Source organism: Papilio polytes, unplaced genomic scaffold, assembly GCF_000836215.1.
Source record: "Papilio polytes unplaced genomic scaffold, Ppol_1.0 DF823879.1, whole genome shotgun sequence".
In the NCBI taxonomy this organism is placed as follows: Eukaryota; Metazoa; Arthropoda; class Insecta; order Lepidoptera; family Papilionidae; genus Papilio; species Papilio polytes.
In genome coordinates, this window is record NW_013525325.1 from 35,767 (window position 1) to 56,150 (window position 20,384).

General features: G+C 34.9%; 1 protein-coding gene across 2 annotated transcripts; it reads right to left on the reverse strand.

Annotated features, from left to right (window-relative positions):
• Positions 1-296: 296 nt before the first annotated feature.
• LOC106103055 (BCL2/adenovirus E1B 19 kDa protein-interacting protein 3) lies at positions 297-20,027 on the reverse strand. Of its 2 annotated transcripts, none has more exons than XM_013282704.1 (7): positions 19,795-20,027; positions 6,515-6,650; positions 3,995-4,076; positions 2,982-3,040; positions 1,625-1,727; positions 1,405-1,508; positions 297-562 (listed from the first exon to the last, which is right to left on the reverse strand). In XM_013282704.1, exons 1-7 carry the CDS (start codon positions 19,832-19,834, stop codon positions 508-510), a joined length of 579 nt encoding a protein of 192 aa, XP_013138158.1. In that variant the 5' UTR covers positions 19,835-20,027; the 3' UTR covers positions 297-507. The 2 variants fall into 2 exon arrangements, with proteins under 2 accessions (XP_013138158.1, XP_013138159.1); XM_013282705.1 differs by lacking the exon at positions 19,795-20,027 and adding an exon at positions 10,255-10,385.
• Between the last annotated feature and the right edge of the window lie 357 nt (positions 20,028-20,384).

Consider the following 20,384-nt stretch of genomic DNA (forward strand, 5'->3'; position numbering starts at 1 on the left):
CAACTGTTTAGTCTTGCTTTGATTCGTAGCATAGAGGTTACACTACTCGATGTTGTGCAACTAAACAGTTGGATGACTAAACTATCGCACAACCGTTTAGTCTCGTTTTGATTCTTAGCTTATATAGAGGTTACACTACTCGATGTTATGCAACTAAACAGTTGGATTGACCAAACTATCGCACAACTGTTTAGTCTCGCTTTGATTCGTAGCATAGAGGTACAATACTCGATGTTGTGCAACTAAACAGTTGGATGACTAAACTATCGCACAACTGTATAGGCTCGCTTTGATTCGTAGCATAGAGGTTATACTACTCGATGTTATACAACTAAACAGTTGGATTGACAAAACTATCACACAACTGTCATGCGATAATTTAGTTGTGCGATAGTTTAGTCAAAGGTGTGCTCTAATAGAGTCCTGTAAGCGATTCCAGTTATCTTTAGCCGTAAGGTGCAATCACTTTGGGACATCATTTTCCCCAAACTTTCAGTCTTTTGAACTCTAATTCAGTATTATAAGTCTATGAGGAAGAATACCTCTCTTGCTGAGCCACATACTAGAATAAAAAAAACAGTAATTAAAAATCTTACTAATATAAGTAAAAAAAGTTTAGATGTTTGTTTGTTCGTATCCTAAACTGAACAGATCTCGATAATTGTGTTATATCTCTGGCACGTGCAGGTGAAGTTGGCTTGAGTAAATATTGTGGTTAGAACCTACCCCTTACTCCCCGTGTTGTTATTGTGTAGTGTTGGTGTTATTGTGTAGTGTTGGTGTTATTGTGTAGTGTTGGTGTTATTGTGTAGTGTTGCTGTTGTTGTGTAGTGTTGCTGTTGTTGTGTAGTGTTGCTGTTTTCGTGTAGTGTTGCTGTTTTCGTGTAGTGTTGCTGTTGTTGTGTAGTTTTGCTGTTTTCGTGTAGTGTTACTGTTTTCGTGTAGTGTTGGTGTTATTGTGTAGTGTTGGTGTTATTGTGTAGTGTTACTGTTTTCGTGTAGTGTTGCTGTTTTCGTGTAGTGTTGCTGTTTTCGTGTAGTGTTACTGTTTTCGTGTAGTGTTGGTGTTATTGTGTAGTGTTGGTGTTATTGTGTAGTGTTGCTGTTGTTGTGTAGTGTTGCTGTTGTTGTGTAGTGTTGCTGTTTTCGTGTAGTGTTGCTGTTTTCGTGTAGTGTTGCTGTTTTCGTGTAGTGTTGCTGTTTTCATGTAGTGTTACTGTTTTCGTGTAGTGTTGCTGTTGTTGTGTAGTGTTGCTGTTTTCGTGTAGTGTTGCTGTTTTCGTGTAGTGTTGCTGTTTTCGTGTAGTGTTGCTGTTGTTGTGTAGTGTTGCTGTTGTTGTGTAGTGTTGCTGTTTTCGTGTAGTGTTGCTATTATCGTTTAGTGTTTATTATTATTCTACTCACCCTATCCCCGCGCCGAGTAACAGCGACACTATATTAGTGACAAGGACAGCCGCGACCGCGCCGCGACTGAACAGGCAAGTACGACGCACAGACAGACAGTGACTCTAAAACACATTAATAATAAATAAATAAAAAAATTATCTATTCTAATAAAAAGAGGAAAGATTCGTGTATTTGTATGTATTCGATTCACGTAAAGTCTACTAAATAGACACTTTACCTGTTGCATCACTGGCACCACCATCTGCTGCTCCAAGACCTCGATGGAGGAGGTGGCTGAAGGTGGACCTCGTGCACTTTGAGGATGCTTGAAGCGCCAGTCCCTGGAAATGTTTTTCAATACAACCTATGGTCTAGGTGGAAAGTACTAAAAAAAATCCTAAGAGAATACTATCAAAGCTTTATTTTTTTACGAAAAACTATAGTATTCAAGTTACTTCAGGAGTTATGTTTTTTTATATTTTTATTCTTCAAGGATATAAGTAAAGGCTTATTCCGTTTGCTTAACCAGTTAGGTATTTTTTTTTCCGTTTTCGTAACCGATAGGGTGTGTATACTTTTCTATTTTCCGGACCATCTATTGCTATTATTATTATTAATTGTATAAATATTAATTTTGTATGCCGCAGGCCCAACTTTGGTCGTTTATCGCCTTATGGTATAAAAAATTAAGAACGGATCTCCATGTAATTTGGCACAGGTTTAGAGCATAGTCTGGAACACATAGACTATTTTTTATCCCGGGAATAGTTACGGTTCCCGTGGGATTCATTAATTTAGTTTTCTAATATTTACTCGATCATTCTGCAACGATTCAACATATCTTATTGAAATTTGTCACAGATATAAAACAAAGTGTGGAGTACACATGGGATAAGCTTCATCTCAGAGAAATGTCCGGTTCCCGGGATACGTAGCTTTTTGTAATTTATATAGTTCGTATGTTTTCTAATACCACGCGGACGAAGTCGCGGGCAACAGCCGTTAATAATACGATAAATTACGCTATTTATTTGGCCCTGAAATCGATAGCTGATCGTTTTAACATAGGATTGAGGACATGAAAACTAGCAAAGTGTACCCACCCTAGCAAAAAAAACTTGACTGGTTACGAAAACGGAAAAAAATCACCTAACCTGGTTAGGTTTTTTTTATTACCTAAGGTGGCAAACGAGCAAGCGGCCACCTGAATCCGCCAAAATGGCGAAGCGACTGCCCATAGACATCCACAATTGCAGATGCGTTGCCTACCATTATCCGACAGAGGAGACGCACATAAAGAGGATATCTCCTCTTATTATGTATCTCCTCTACCGTCAAATCCACTTCCCTTCCCATCCTCTCGTTATAAGGAAAGTGTGGTAAAGAGAAAGGGACTTAAATGAGGCCTCCTGCACCACACTCATCAGACTGTACACGGAATTGCTTCCACTTCACGGCTGTCTGTGTGGTCGTGGTATTGGGGGCGAGCTCTGCAGTGCTAACATGTTAAAGCGGGCACTACCACTGTAAATTTAGTTAGGAAAACGGAACAAGCCGAACTCTGATGTTCCATAACACTCTTAATTTCAACTCACTTCGGTGGCAATTGATCCGGTCTGCTACTCCATTCCCAAACCCAATCGTTCGACTCATCCTGAAATAAACAATAAATAAATCTATACTATTATAATAAAGCGTAAACACACACTTTGTTGCCTAAGATGTCAGCAATCACAGCATATTTTTGGATAATTCTTTTTTTTAATAAAAAGCCCTACACTTCGTCACGCTTTAGGCTATATATTTTCACGCAATTAAACTTTGGGGGTAAATATTTTGGATAAAAACCCTAATGTGGGAAAGAGACCATAAGTTACTGCCAACATCAAGGAAGCAATATTGTCATCATGTCATTTTGACATTTGCTATTGATAATTTGACAGATGTCAACAATAAAATACATTTCCATAATTTTATGCGGATGAAGCCACACGGGAACAGCTAGTATTTTACTAAATTATAAGCTCCATCTTTTTAACTGACTTCCCAAAAGGAGGAGGGTCTAAATTCGTCTGTATATTTTTTTAAACCATTATTTTTTTTCACAATACCCTTTGACATGTTGACCGCTTGAAATTTTTATCCCTTTCTCACATTAATCCCTAAGTTGGCGTGATAATATATAGCCTAAAGCGTGTAAGTGTAGGGCTTTTTATTAAAAAAATAATTATTCAAAAATATGCAGTAATTGCTGACATCTTAGGCAACAAAGAAGTGTGTTTACGCTTTATTATAATAGTATAGATTTTATTCCGTCAATACAAGCCGGCACTATACTTGACTGATATAGTACCTTTCAGAGAAAGTACCGGTTGTTTAACTTATTACACAAATTTTTAAAAAACTCAAAACTATGTCGATCACATCTTGACTTCTTCTTTTATATATTTTCTTTTACAAACGATTATTGCCTTGGTGGCCAGTATGCAGCCTCTTTGGCCTTATAAATACTGCTTGTCGGCCAAAGAGGTTGTATTTTGCACTCAACACCGGTGAAAATAATTTTGTTCATCTATATGTTTTTTAACATTTTTTTGTGAAAACTTACCCTCCAGCAGTTAATATAAACACCCTTTAGCTCGTCTTCCGTAGACGGTTCCAAGTTGGGACTGTTCGGAGGTGACTTCGGGCTGTGAACAATAAACGAAAACATTACAACCCGACCACTAAAACATGAGACAAACTCGATAAATATTCAAAGGAGGCATAAGATAAATAGTTAACTAACTAACGCCGGCGACTCCATCCGCGCGAATTAAAAAACAAAAGTATGTAGCCTATATGTTCTTCCAGACTATCCTCTACATCTGTACCAAATTACATTGAAATCCGTTCAGCAGTTTAGGCTACAAACTCTAACAAACATCCATCTAAACTTTCGCATTTATAACATTACTAGCTTTCGCCCGCGACTCCGTCCGTATGGTATTAAAAGAAACAAACATAAGTAGCCTATGTGTTCTTCCAGACTATCCTCTACATCTATACCAAATTTTATTTAAATCCGTTCAGCAGTTTAGACTACAAACTCTAACAAACATCCATCTAAACTTTCGCATTTATAATATTAGTACGATATAGTAACCACCACACTTTGACCACTGGTCCATATAATATCAGTTACTTGAATATAATATTACCAAGGTCATCTCAGGGTTATCACAAACTATTAAACATACTTTAGACGGGTAAGAACCCTACTAGCGATACGCCCCGACTTCGCACTTTATATTAATAGGAAAGTGTATTTACTTCAGAAACCTCTCTATACTAATATTATAAAGAGAAAAGATTTGTATTTTTGTATGAATTTAACTCAAAAACTACTGGGATGATTTTTAAAATTCTTTCAACGTTAGAAAGGTAATTTATATGTGAGTAAAATAGGCTTTATTTTTTTAATCTCACGCGGACAAAGTCGCGAGCAACAGCTAATATTGAGTATTTCTCTACTATTTCATACACATCGATATATACAAGTAATAAAATTGGAGTGTCTTAATATCAAGAGAAAAATTCCAGATTTCGGGATGATATATTTGCATTGCTGATAACGAAAATCGCATTTAAAAATATTTTGTCTGTCTGTCCTCAAGCCGCGTTTGTTGCAATCTCCGAAACGTCTGGGCCGATATTGACCGGACTTTCACTGGAGGGTAGCTGACATAGACGGCCATATTATAGGATACTTTTTAATCTTAATATTTCGTGGACTAAATCGCGGGCAACTGCTTGTCTATACTATAATATTACTAGCTGTTCCCGTGCGGCTTCATCCGCATGAAATTGTTTTATTGTTTACATTTGTCAAATTATTTACTTGATGTTGGCAGCAACTTATGGTCTCTTTCCTACATTAGGGTTTTTTATCCAAAATATTTACCCCCAAGTTTAATGGCGTGAAAATATATAGCCTTAAGCGTGACGTAAGTGTAGGGCTTTTTACTAAAGAAAGAATTATTCAAAAATATGCTGTAATTTCTGACATCTTAGGCAACAAAGTAGTGTGTGTTTACGCTTCATTATAATAGTATAGATAAAGAGGAAAGATTTGTATTTTTGTATGTATTGAAATAACTCAAAAACTACTGGGACAATTTCAAAAAAGCTTTCATTATTAGAAAGCTACACTGGCATTACATTAACATAGGCTGTGTTTTTTATTATTTTATAATACGACGCGGACGAAGTCGGGAGTAATAGCTAGTTACTATTATTTTTACAATTTTAACGCAACTGACAACCCTAACATCGTTACGGTTCCAGATTTTACGGTCAAGGTTTCATCACTTGATATGTTACAATAGGTTTTTTGTTAAGAATATTTAGTTACAAAGGAGCTTGTGTACACCTTTGACAAAACAATCGCACAACTGTTGTGTTTGTCGATTGTTTCGCAGCCTTCTACTGTTTCGTGCCTGTTGTAAACTTCCCCTACTATCATGGATATTAGAGAACACTAGCTAATGCCCGCGACTCCGTCCGCATGGAATCAAAAAAAACAAAAGCAAATAGCCTATGTGTTCTTCCAGACAATGCTCTAAACCTGTGCTAAATTTCATGGAGATCCGTTCAGCCGTTTAGGCTACAAACGCTAACATACATCCATCCATCGTAACTTTCGCATTTATAATATTGGTATGAATAGCTAATGCCCGCGACTCCGTCCACATGGAGTAAAAAAAGAAAAGTGAACCTATTTGTTATTCCAAACTATCCTATACCACATTTCATCGAAATCCGTTCAGCAGTTTAGACTACAAACTCTAACAAACATCCATCCATCTAAACTCTGCATTTTAGTAAAAAAATAGTTTTAAAAAAGTGTTTTTAGTGCCTGTCCCACCAAATTGTAAATTGTCTGATAACTATCCAACGTTTAAGAATATGTCATGAAATATCGGATTTTGTTTCCTAATCTGACAGTAACGTCATTACTGAACTATCTGAGACTCTATCAGCCAGTGATGGGACAGGCCTTTAGAACATAAACATGTTTTTAAACAAGTTATTGGACAGTAATTTTCTCAGCAAAGTACCAGGCGCACATAACCGTATAGTATCTCACCTGCCCTTAACACTGGAAGCTCTCGAATGACGCACTGAAGAGTCTCGACTCTCTCTCTGCGCTTCTCTCAACAGACGGATATATTCATTCTCCATCGCGGCCAATCCACCGCCGGAGTTCAATTCAACCCAGGATTCTGTAAGAGGAAGAGAGACAGACATAAGATTCATCATTCCATAAATTCTGTTGTTAAATTAAACCCAGGATTCTGTCAGAGAAAGAGAGTGGTTTTACAGTGGTAGAGCCCGCTTTAACATCTTCGCACGAATGGGTCGACTCGCCCGGTGCAATACCACGACCACACAGAATACAGGCGTGAAGTGGGAGCAATTCTGCGTTTCGTCTGACGAATGTGGTGGCGGAGGCCTAACTTTAGTCCTTTTTCTTTCCCACCCTTTCTCTTATAAGAAAAGGATGGGAAAGGAACGTGGATTTGACGATGGAGGAGATGCATAAGAAGGGGAAATATCCTGGTTATGTGCGTCTCCTTCGTCAATTGAGGGTAGGCAACGCATCCGCTATTGCGAATGTTTATAGGCAGCGGTGGCTTCGCCAAATCGGCGGATTCATGTAGCCGCTTGTTCACCACCTTATGTTATAAAAAAAAGTAAGATTCCTAGGTTGTAACCGTCAAGTAACCACATGAGTATTAGTAACTATAAATTATGAATTCCTAGGACAAAATCTTTTGTCTCTGACCACACCTAAACATATGTGGTCTGGTTATGTGATCTCATACAACTATGTTATAAAATAAACCAACCGAGACAACACGACGGATTTCCGGTGCGATTCGTATCTGTCGCTAACAAATTTAGAAATTCGTCAATTTCAAATATGACTAGTTCTACAATACTTAAAGAAAATTTGTTGTGAAATAATATTAAACATATGTTTAACTACAAATTTCAAAGAGAAATATTCATACATTCTAAAAAAAATGTAAAAAAAGACTAAATTTATTTCAAATCAACATCAAACTTAAACATAATATTAAAAAAAAGTTACATTAATTAAGTTAGAAATAATTTAAAATGACTACATTACCAATTTTACGGTGACATAACAAATGTATGAACCATACAAATGCATGCCAAGTAATAAATTACACTTATAATTACCAGATGTGCAGATAAGTATTATAACTTAGACTAACTTATTAGTACAATAATACAATCACGCCCGCAACCCAGAGGGGTAGGTAGACCTCAAACATTTATTTAACTGGATCGTCATAATTATCTCTAATACCTCCCCTTAGCCTCCTCCCTCCTCCCCTTAGCGTTTGCAGCCTAAACGGCTGAACGGATCTCCATGAAATTTGGCACAGGTTTAGAGCATAGTCTGGAAGAACACATAGGCTACTTTTTATTCCGGGAATAGTTACGGTTCCCGTGGGGTTCATCAATTTGGTTTTTAATTGTTTACTCGATCATTCTTCAACGGTTCAACATATCTTATTGAAATTTGGCACAGATATAAAACTCTGGAGTACACATGGGATAAGGTTCAGCCCCGAGAAATGTCCAGGCTACGTAGCTTTTTGTTATTTATATAGTTCGTATGTTTTCTGATACCACGCGGACGAAGTCTCGGGCAACATCTAGTAGGCTATATTTTCACTAATAAAGGGTTAAAAAGGATATCGTTTTAAATATTTTAAACTTTCAATTCCTTCTCAAAGTCCAACAGTACCCTTTAAGATCTTTAACCGGTTTTAAACGCACAAAAAAACTACGACCTCAAAGCTATTTATAGTTCAAATTCCTTAGAAAGATGACCACAAACAAGAATTAAATGCTCGAATTTTATTCAAACTACAATAAAAACATTAAAAAAAACTAGTTAAAAACGGAATACAACTTAACAGAAACACTTATATAATATATTCAAACTGGCTGTTCTCAAGCAACTTCATCCGCATAAAATTATAAAAATATCATTTTATTGTTCACATTTGTCAAATTATCAATTGCAAATGTCAAAATGACATAACATAGACAAACCTTAGTAATCTTGCTTCCTTAATGTTGGCAATAACTTATGATCTCTTTCCCAGATTAGGGTTTTTATCCAAAATATTTACCCCTAAGTTTAACGGCGTGAAAATAGCCTAAAGCTTGACGCAAGTGTAGGGCTTTTTATTAAAAAAAGTTATTCGAAAACATGCTGTAATTGCTGACATCTTAGGCAACAAAGTGTGTGTTTACGCTTTATTATACCAGTATAGATATACAAGTTTTTAATAAAAATTATTTTATCGTATACATTTAAAAATCACATGACAAAACTTCTCAATTAAAAAACCGGATTTATACACACGAGATAACATTAGAAATAAACATTTAAATGTGAAATCACCCTAAAAAACTAAACAAAAACCTTCATATTAAGTGCACACCTTTGACTAAACTGTCAAACAACTGTTTAGTCTCGCTTTGATTCCTATGACCTTATATGGAGGTACACTACTCGATTAGTTGTTTTTTTTTTTATAACATAAAGTGGCAAACGAGCAAGCGGCCACCTGAATCCGCCAAAATGGCGAAGCGACTGCCCATAGACATCCGCAATTGCAGATGCGTTGCCTACCCGTATCCGACAGAGGAGGAGACGCACATAAAGAGGATATTTCCCCTTCCTATGCTTCTCCTCCACCGTCAAATCCACTTCCCCTTCCCATCCTCTCCACATAAGAAAAGGATGGTAAAGAGAAAGGGACTTAAATTAGGTCTCCGGCACCACACTCATCAGACGAAACACGGAATTGCTTCCATTTCACGCCTGTCTTGTATGTGGTCGTGGTATTACACCGGGCGTGCCGGCCCTGCAGTGCTAAGATGGTAACGCGGGCACTACCACTGTTGTGCGACTAAACAGTTGACTGCGAAACAATCGACAATCGCACAAAAGTTGGGTGATAGTATAATCAAAAGTGTACGCAAGCTTCTGTTCTCTAAATAAACAAGAGACAAATTCTTTTAGAGTTACAAACAGTTGCCCGTGGAATTAAAAGAATGATTAAATACCCTATATGTTCTTCCACACTATGCTCTACATCAAGATCGGTACAAACCTAAAGTAAGAAGTAAAAGCCCACGGGCACATATATACGCCTTTCTTTTATTGGTTTCATTATTAATCCTTATCCAAATAAATGCGTTTGTTATCAGGAGAATTTAATGTAGAATAAAATTGTCCTTTACAGTATTTAAATTGGACTAATAGTTTAGAAGATATCGCGAACACAAACAATAAGGGTAACCGAAAAATCAGCTCACAAGCTACCGGGCAGAATTGGAATCTGGCATCAGTAGATTTCTATTATTACGTAGAATACTACTAAGTTAATACTTTTGGTAGATTGAAAGGGGTGAACGTAAGTATTGCACTTTAAAACGGGCGAAGCCGTGGACAAAAGCTAATCATACTAATATTATAAATGTGAAAGTTTAGATGGATGGATGGATGGATGATTGTTAGAGTTTGTAACCTAAACGGCTGAACGGATTTCGATGAAATTTGGTGTAGGTGTAGAGGATAGTCTGGAAGAACACATAGGCTACGCACATTAGTGTTTTTTTTTAATTCCACGCAGACGGAGTCGCGGGCGAAAGCTAATTAAACAAAAACACTGCATTAAAGATACAAACACCAAACAATCTAGATAAACCAATGTAAACAAGCCAGTACATTAACAAATAAACAACACAATGAGTCACAAACACAAAAATATTTACCATCAACATTATCACCCACTAAACTCTTCGACTCCATTATTAACAACAAACTGCGCAAAACACTGTAAATAACGATTTAATCAGACGCACAAACACGTCTGCACACGACGAGCGTCAGAACACGACTGAATTATTTTTAAATTTAGAACGCACGCGTAAACAAAAGCGCGCTGTCGGTATTGCGTGGGCGCAGATTATCGACCCACGTTGTATTAAACGTAAAAATACAAACCTTATCAAATACAAATAAGGTTCATTTTACATATATCTTATTTAGTTTCTTGTACTGCACACGTATAAATTGTGACTGGATGCACAAATATCGTGTTTGATGATTCGTTATAAATAACATCGATATTTCATACGATTTATACTTAAAATCTTTGTTTTTAATTTATGTATGCATTAATATTAATATGGTACCGACTATCTGTCTTATAAAGGAGATAGATTTCTTTTTTTTTATAATATAAGGTGGCAAACGAGCAAGCAGCCTGAAACCACCGAAATGGAAAGAGTCTGCTGCCCATAAACATCCGCAATTGCAGATGCGTTCATTGACGAAGTAGACGCACATAAAGAGGACATTTCCACTTTCTATGCGTCTCTTCCACCGTCAAATCCACTTTTCCTTCCCATTCATTCCTCTTAAGAAAAGGGTGGAAAGGGTGGAAACTAAAATTAAACCTCCGGCACCACACTCATCAGACGAAAGGCGGAATTGCTTCCACTTCACGCCTGTTTTCTGTGTGGTAGTGGTATTACACCGGGCAAGCCGGCCCATTCGTGCGAAGATGTTAAAAGGGGCTCTACCACTGTTAATATTTTCATGTGTAACGAAAAAACTCAAAAACTACTAGACCGATTTAGAAAATTCTTTCACTATTAAAAAACTACGTTAATACTGAGTGTCAATACATTTATTTCTACACTAGATTCCGCCCGCGACTCCGTCCGAACGAAGGACGAAGTCGCGAGCAACAATACTTTATATTGCTGGTTTTTTCTATCACTGTCTAAAATATGGTGTCATCTTACTGTTTGTTATTGTTTTGTTATTAAATGACATTGACTTTTACTGTTTAAAAACATGCTTGTTCAATACAAAAACAATCGTGACTTGAGATGTTTTTGCCCGTGAAAACCAACCTTTAATACATTTAGTATGACACAAAACCCTTTGTCATTTTCATTTTATCTTTTTTATCTTGACATGATATATTCTTTATTTCTTTGAAAAACATTACCTACTAGCTTTGAAACATACCTTCATCTCTTTCTTTCATATAGAATTATACATCTTTCTTCTCTGTTATGTAACGAAATCGTGAGGCATTTATTTAGAAAGGATATTTTTAGTTACAAACGTGTTTAAATTATTTAACCGTTGATTGATATTATGGACATCTACGTGTTTTTAACCAAAAACTAGTTGGTGCTCGCGACTTCGCGCGCATATATTTAGAAAATATAGTCTATGCTACTTACAGATAAATTACCTTTCTAATAGTGAAAGAATTTATGAATTAGGCCTGGTAGTTTTTACGTGAATCGAATACATACAAAAATACAAATCTTTTCTCTTTATAATATTAGTATAGAAGTATGGACATGTAATCCACACTACTTTCTGTATAAGTCCTTTATAATTTACTAGCTTTCGCCCGCGACTCCATCCGCGTTTTATCAAAGTAAATTTATCTATTGTCTACTAGCTGTTGCTGGCGACTTTGTGCAGATAATTACTCAGTGGTAACAGCTATTTATTGCTGAAAGAATTTTTAAATTAGCCCAGTAGTTTTTCGAGTTATTGCAATACTAGCTTTTGCGCGCGACTCCATCCGCGTAGAATTAATTAAAACAAAAGTGATTAGCCTATGAGTTCTTCCAGACTATCCTCTACATCTATGCCAAATTTTATTGAGATCTATCTGTTCAGCAGTTTAGGCTACTAACTCAACAAAACATCCATCTAAACTTTTGCATTTATGATATTAGTAAGACTGGATTTCACCACATGGAAAAAAGTAGCCTATTTAGCAGTTTAGGTTACAAACTCTAATAAACATCCATCCATCTAAACTTATAATATTAGTAAAAGGTAAGATTTATTTACTTATTTGTATATTTTATGGTTATATTACCTAGATGAAACCAGTTAATAATACCAGGAAAGCAGAAGACAGGATGGTATAACCTTAATTTATTACAGTATTATGCCTAGGCGTAAACCTTGAGATACCTTGAGATACACCTACGAGTACATTACATTAATTTACACGCAAGTGATTCTTCGCTTTAATCAAGAAAATAACCCGACAGTAATAATAATAAAATTAGTTTCATCTGGTTGAAACCAGAACAAAAAACTCTACATTGTGTCATGACACGCGAAAGCCTAATTTAAAAAAAAAAACTGATTTAATTTTATCTCTTATGCTGGGTTTTGGAAGTTGCCAGGTGATCAGTCTTTAACATGTATGAAAAATACCTCTTTCAGTTTTCACCTCACCTATATAAACACAAAAGTACCAGGAGACCATAAACAATACGTAATACTTTAATGACATATCAGTTCAGTTTATATAAAAAAACCTAGCTGTTCCCATGCGGCTTCATTCGCATGAAATTATAAAAACTTTTTATTCAAATTGCAAATGTCAAAATTACTATAATTGCATTAATGTTTGAAGCTTGTAATTTATTGTCCCTTTCCCACATGAGTGGTTTTTCCATTTTATTTACTCTACGAGCTGTTGCCCGCGACTTCGTCTGCGTGGTATTAGAAAACATACAAACTATATAAATTACAAAAAGTTACGTATCCCTCGGGAACCGGACATTTCTCGGGGATGAAGCTTATCCCATATGTACTCCAGACTTTGTTTTATATCTGTGCCAAATTTCAATAAGATATGTTGAACCGTTGCAGAATGATCGAGTAAACATTAAAAAACTAAATTAATGAATCCCTCGGGAACCGTAACTATTCCTAGGATAAAAAGTAGCCTATGTGTTCTTCCAGATTATGCTCTAAACCTGTGCCAAATTTCATAGAGATCCGTTCAGCCGTTTAAGCTACAAATGCTAACAACCATCCATCCATCCATCCATCCATCCATCTATCCATCCATCCATCCATCCATCTAAACTTTCGCATTTATAACATTTACTCTATAGGTTTAATAGTGTGAAAATATATAGCCTAAATCGTGTCGTAAGTGTAGGGCATTTTATTAAAGAAAGAATTATTCCTTAATTGACATCTTACGTCACGAAGTAGTGTGTGTTTACGCTTTATTATATTAGTATAGATACGTGATGTCTGGCAGATAAACAAGCGGGTACGCACGCCTCCGTGACTTTGAGCAGGTCGTCAAACTTTTTCTTCTACAATCTTATGAATGAAGTATCTTATTTTTTACTCGAGGAAAATCTTCCGTAATGATAAAAAAAATTATCTTACCAAATGGATATAAAGCTAACTGAAGTATGCACTAATTTTATTTACCTAACTAGATGTTACCGTGCGACTTCATCCGCATGAAATTATGAACATTTGTCAAATTGTCAATCACAAATGTCAAAATGACATGACATGACAAACCTTAGCAATCTTGCTTCCTTGATGTTGGCAGCAACTTATAGTCTCTTTCCCACATTAGGGTATTTATCCAAAATATTTACCCCCTAAGTTTAATGGCGTCAAAATATATAGCCTAAAGCGTAACGAAAGTGTAGGGTTTTTTATCAAAAAAATAATTATTCAAAAATATGGTGTAATTGCTGACATCTTAGGCAACAAAGAAGTGTGTGTTTACGCTTTATTATAATAGTATAAATTCATTTGTGTTAGTTTGAACTAAATTTAAGTAAAAGTTACGTAGTTCGGAAACGCATTTCATGTCCGTTATTAAACCAAAATCATTATCGAACAGTTAAATGTAGCTTGGAACCCGGGCATAGGTGACAATAAATTTTTCATTTGTCATATTAATTTGCTTTTTATGTCAATTTCGTCTAATAGCCAATTTCGCAGTTACATTTAACCATTCGTTAGTTTTTAGTTCGTTAACTTCATGAAATGTGTTTCCGAGCTAACTTGAGTTTAACACCGTTGAAAAATAATTTAAATTCAAACTTTAAACTAAGATTAAGAAACAAAAACTCAGCATCAATGTAACTCAGGAATCCTCCTAGTTTAAAAATATTTTTAAAAAGGCAAACAAAAACAATATACCAGGAAAACATAATCCGTTAAGAGCTACCAATATGCAGATAATCAATGCACACAAACCGAAACAGGTGAAGGGCATACGTGACTCAATACGCGTACGCCCTTAATTACGGAGTAAGCGAGATAGATATATCACTGAACTCTACAAATAGACAGGTTATAAAACGTAGTATACAGATGCGACCTATCCATTTATATAGAAACGCATGAAAGAATTCATCTCTTACGTTTTTATTAAAAGAACATGAATAGGTCTTAATAATTATTGTAAGTACATTTACGTCTTAAAATCATCCAAAACATTTTAACCTTTCTCTGAATCACTTTAAGGTCGTATTTTCAATACCTATATAACGCATTGGATATCTGCCAATTCTTACACGTGTCATGAATTACCTATAACGTCAGTTCTCAAATAAGTCGCTTTGTAATATACCTATCTTTTTCATTCGCTTTGATAAAACAGAGACAGAGATATATGACTGGTATGTATGGTCGAATACAACATTTACCTGAACAGTTCGACTCTTCAATTAGAACTGAGAGACTTTGCCTAATCTAATAAAACAAACAAAATTACTTCCAACACAAACATTTGTTTAGTAAAATTAGCGCCATTGACAATATTTACTTTCAAAACAAACACCGAAGCATATGACCTAGAAAAAGATAAGCTAATGTTTATGCACGCCTGGTACAAAAATATTAAATTCCTTACATAATCCGTAATTAAATCAGTTAGTTTGTAAACTGACGACAGTAATACCACTCTCAACAGTTTACAATCTAACGAAATTCAATCGACATATTGTGAATTATGAACACGTTTGTCAAGATCAAATAAATGATTTAAAATCAACGATCACGTGACGTGAACGACACGATATCGGCTGTAAAAATATTAAACACTGGCATTAGATAATCTTTTATTGGTAACTAGCTGTTGCTCGCGACTTCGCCCGCGTGAAATAAAAAAAATATAGCCTATGTTACTCATAGATAAATTACATTTCTAACGGTAAAAGAATTTTTAAAATCGGCCCAGTAATTTTTGAGTTATTTCAATACATACAAAAATACAAATCTTTCCTCTTTATAATATTAGTATAGAATAGCTTTTGCCCGCGACTCCGTCCGCGTGGAATTAAGAAAAACAAGCAAATAACCCGTGATCTTCCAGACTATCCAATACATTTATGGAAACATCGAGATCCGTTCAGCAGTTAAGGCTACAAACTCTAACAAAAATCCATCTAAACTTTCGCATTTATAATATTAGTAAGATTTACTACGCAGATGTACTCGACAATTCTATTATCCATGTATTTACATATGTGTATATTTACATAATGGATAATACAGAACCACGTATATTTACAATAAAATTAGACCAAATACATTGTTAATAGCTATTCCCTCAATAGTATGTTGTAAGTCTTTGACTTTAAAGAGACAGGACCTGTGCGACGCGTTGCTCTTCCCTCACTTCTTGATCCCTTGTCTATACATATAATAAAATTGGAGCATCTGTTTATAGTATTAAAAAAACAGATTACGGGAAGATGGTGTATTTGCGTTGCTGATAGCCAAAATCGCATTAAAAATTTGTTGTCTGTCTGTCCGCATTTGTTCCGCGTAATCTCCGAAACGGTCCGATTTGGACGGGATTTTCACTGGAGGGTAGCTGTCATAGACAGACATAGTATAGGATACTTTTTAATTAATTCCGCGCTGTCAAAATGGCGTAACAAGTTGTCCAAATTTGCGCTAACGAATTTTTCGGGCGACAGCTCGTGTAAAATAAAAACAAACAATATGTACTTTTAGTATGATTTGAACATGCTCTTTGCTTAGTCCGTTTGTCTATAGTCAAAGTTCTCAATGACATGATATTTTATATGTAAACATTGAGATTACTTTGGACATATTATACATGTAAGAGGTAAACAGAACAATGATATTATTGTGTTTGGTTTTATTATCAGGGAAAAACACTCTTTTATTGGTAAATGAGTAATTAAAATCTATACTAATATTATAAAGAGGAAAGATTTGTATTTTTTTATGTATTGAAATAACTCAAAAACTACTGGACAGATTAAAAAAAATTCTTACACCATTAAAAAACTACGTAACTACTGTAGTAATATAGGCTGCATTTTTACTTTGTTTTATTCCACACGGACAAAGTCGCGTGCATCCGCTAGTTTATTACATTTTCTATCAAATCCAAATAATTTTCACGATTTTTCCAAAACAAGGAAAACATTCAATTCATTTGGCAAGACAATAAAGTCGTTGACCGGCTACTCTGCCGACCTTGTTTAGTTAAAACGATTGAATCTTCCTGCTTAATACCAGGGGCACATAAAATGTGTATCGTCACAAAGGATCCATGAGTTATTTCCAGTATCACGTATACTAATATTATAAAGAGGAAAGATTTGTATTTTTATATTTTGAAATAACTCAAAAAATACACGGCCAATTTAAAAAATGCTTTCACTATTAAAAAAGTAATTTATCTATGAGTAACATAGACTGTATCTTTTATTATTTTTTAATCCCACGCGGACGGAGTCGCGGGCGAAAGCTAGTATTAAATATTTCCTTCTCCTTTGCAATAAAAGTCTTCAATATAACAAAGAAACCTATCGATTCAAAGTACCAGGCACACATAAGTTCAACGTCTGAGTATTCAGAAAACGATTAGGGGTTGACTCGTTCGTTTCAGCAAGGCCAAACACCCCCAGCCGTCTCGCCGTCGGGGTTCAATGTCCTCGTAAGTATACAGACTTTATGATTGCCTGGTACTAAACTGGGGATAAAGGAAAGTTGTCTGCGAGTTTCATGAAAATTTCAGTTGGTTTTATTATTTAATTATGTATCTATACTATTATAATAAAGCGTAAACACACACTTCTTTGTTGCCTAAGATGTCAGCAATCACAGCATGTTTTTGAATAATTCTTTCCTTAATAAAAAGCCCAACACATACGTCACGCTTTAGGCTATATATTTTTACGCCATTAATCTCAGGGGGTGAATATTTTGGATAAAATCCTAATGTGGGAAAGAGACCATAAGTTGCTGCTTGCTGCCAAATCAAGGAAGCAAGATCGTCAAGGTTTGTCAAGTCATTTTGACATTTGCTGTTGATAATTTGACATGTAAACAATAAAATTAAATTTTCACAATTTTATGCGGATGAAGTCGCTTGGGAACAGCTAGTAATGTATAAAATATCATTGTGTACATATAAAATGTATTAGTTAGTGCCATCTATTTTCAACGGCCACGGAAGATCAGCACATGTGTTGAGTGGCTCTAAATAAATAAATTTAAAATATAGAGTAAATAGTTGCGGATGAAAGGAGATTGTATGTGGCTGAGATGTGTATGTTAAGATGGATGTGGGTGACAAGAATGGATAAAGTTAAGAATGTGTTAGAGGAAGTTTGAAAGTAGCGCCAGTGGTGGAGAAATTGAGAAGCAAAAGGTTAGCGTGGTATGGACATGTTATGCGACGAAACGATGGGGACATAAACCAGAAAGTGTTAAGATTGAATGTGGATGGCTACAAAGGAAGAGGAAGACCGAAGAAAGTATGGATGGATTGTGTGAAAGAGGATATGCTTAAGAAAGGAGTGGATTCAGATATGACGGCTGATAGAGATGTATGGAAGCAGCACATACTGTGCCTCCGGACAAGTGGATGATGATAGAGTAAATACTTGTGGAATTTAATACCTAATAACCTTTAAGTTAACAACCATATAACATTGATAACTTATCTATAATTCTATTTATTTCCTTATTATAAGTAAAAAGGCCTTCGGTTTTCTTATCAAAATGCAAAACTTCTGTCACATTTTCAGTTCAGTGACATCTATTGGAAACAAACAAGAATTAAAAAAATAAAAAAGGTGTACCTATAACACTCAAAACACAAATAAAACAGTAATTTAGTTAATTCATTCTGGAGTTTACTAAAGAAATAATTCATGGGGTAAAAAACATATATAATCTATACAATATTAAAGAGGAAAGATTTGTATTTTTGTATATTCAAATGACTCCAAAAACTATTGAGCAATTTCAAAAATTATTTCAATAAATAGCTATTTACTGAGTAACATAGACTATATTTATTAACAACAAAAAAATATCTGCACAAAGTAGCGAGCAACAGCTAGTAAACAATAGATTTACTTTAATAAAACCTTAGATTCAACACAATACCTATTCATGTTTGCCCGGTACCTGTATAACAACAGACAGAAATAGGTACATCCATTTAAGACCTAGATTGGATGATTAGGTACTAAAAATAACTCCACAACAGGTCTTCGCACTACAATTTATCAATTGCAAGAAAATTGATACAAGCAATTTAGTCCGCTTGGGGTCTTTCAGGGCACTGTTAGAAAACATGTTTTTTTTATTTCATTAAAAACTCAAGTTTTAGAAATTTTAAAACAATTTCAAATATATTATATCACTAAGGAATAATGTATCTCTCTAATTGTGAAGTAGTTTTTTAGTTCGGTTCAGTAGTTTTTGAGTTTATTTGCTACAAACATAAAACAACAAGTCTCTTTATATTGATGCATAAATGATTTAAAAATGAATAAAAAAATAACATATTAATACATTATTTTTCATTGTATGTAAAATCACATCATCATATATTTTTTACTTTTTATATAAAAAATCAAAAACTGTCCAACTTTTTATGCCATGAGTGTGAGTCCTAAATTATTTAGACATAAATTCTACACTTAGGATTTTTTTTATATACATAACTAAAAAATTACCATTTCAATTTTTTTTTTAATTGGCTTCACAAAAAATCATATAAAAATAAGATTAATTTCGTATCTGTGCTAATGTGGCAGAAATTAAATACAACATTTGCCTATTTAAAAAAAAAACTTCACAGATCGATATTTTAAGTACCAGGGGAGCAGGAATAAAGAGAATGTATTACTAATACGACAGATAGAAGAGGTTTGTTTGATTTCTAGGTTTCATCACGCTAATAATAAAAAACAGGTTTTAAATGATTTCTCACATTAAATACTAGAAAACAACGTGAGTCATACAAGAACGCGTTCGAACTACATTTTCGCGACGTAATTACTTGCAAATCAAGGACATAAACAAAGACATCTGTTGTGAAAATTAACTGCGTAAATAGATTGCAATGTTGATTACGGAAACGCAGTTAGCATCCTTGATACGAAACTTGTAAATCTAGTTTCGTCATACATTTCATTGTTTATTTACGATTAAAAACTTACCGCTTAAGTCTTCGATTGTATTTAACTTGCGAGCAGCCATTTTCGCAATAGCACAGCACTTGATAATATCAGTTTTCGATTATTATTAACACTTTATAGGGTGTTTTGGAATATTATCACGAAAACAGACAAATGGAAGTCCAACAAGCGACTTCAATCAAAAGCCTTTGTTTTCTGTTTTGATTTAGAATTCGCTTTGTGACAGTGGCGCATTTCTCTTTAACCGTGTGATTGTTCTTGGCCAATAGCAAACGAGTACGCAAGCCAGTGATATCATTTGATTGGATAAGGATTTGTAAACAAAATGCAATCTATAGAGTTGCTATACACAAAAAAAATAACCACAATACTTTATCTGGTAAAGAAACTTTTTGAACTTTTAAAGTGTTTGGTAACCTGTATTTATTTTATAGAGAAAAGTTGTAACTTATAGATTTAATTACTATTTAAAGCATCACAATACTATTTTTTCCAAACAAGCAAGGGCCCGTGAATTCGACTGGAATTGCAGATACTTGTTCCACGGAGAAAAAGACCCACATAAAAAGTCTCTCCCTCTTCTTCTGCGTCTACTCCGCCGTCAAATCCTA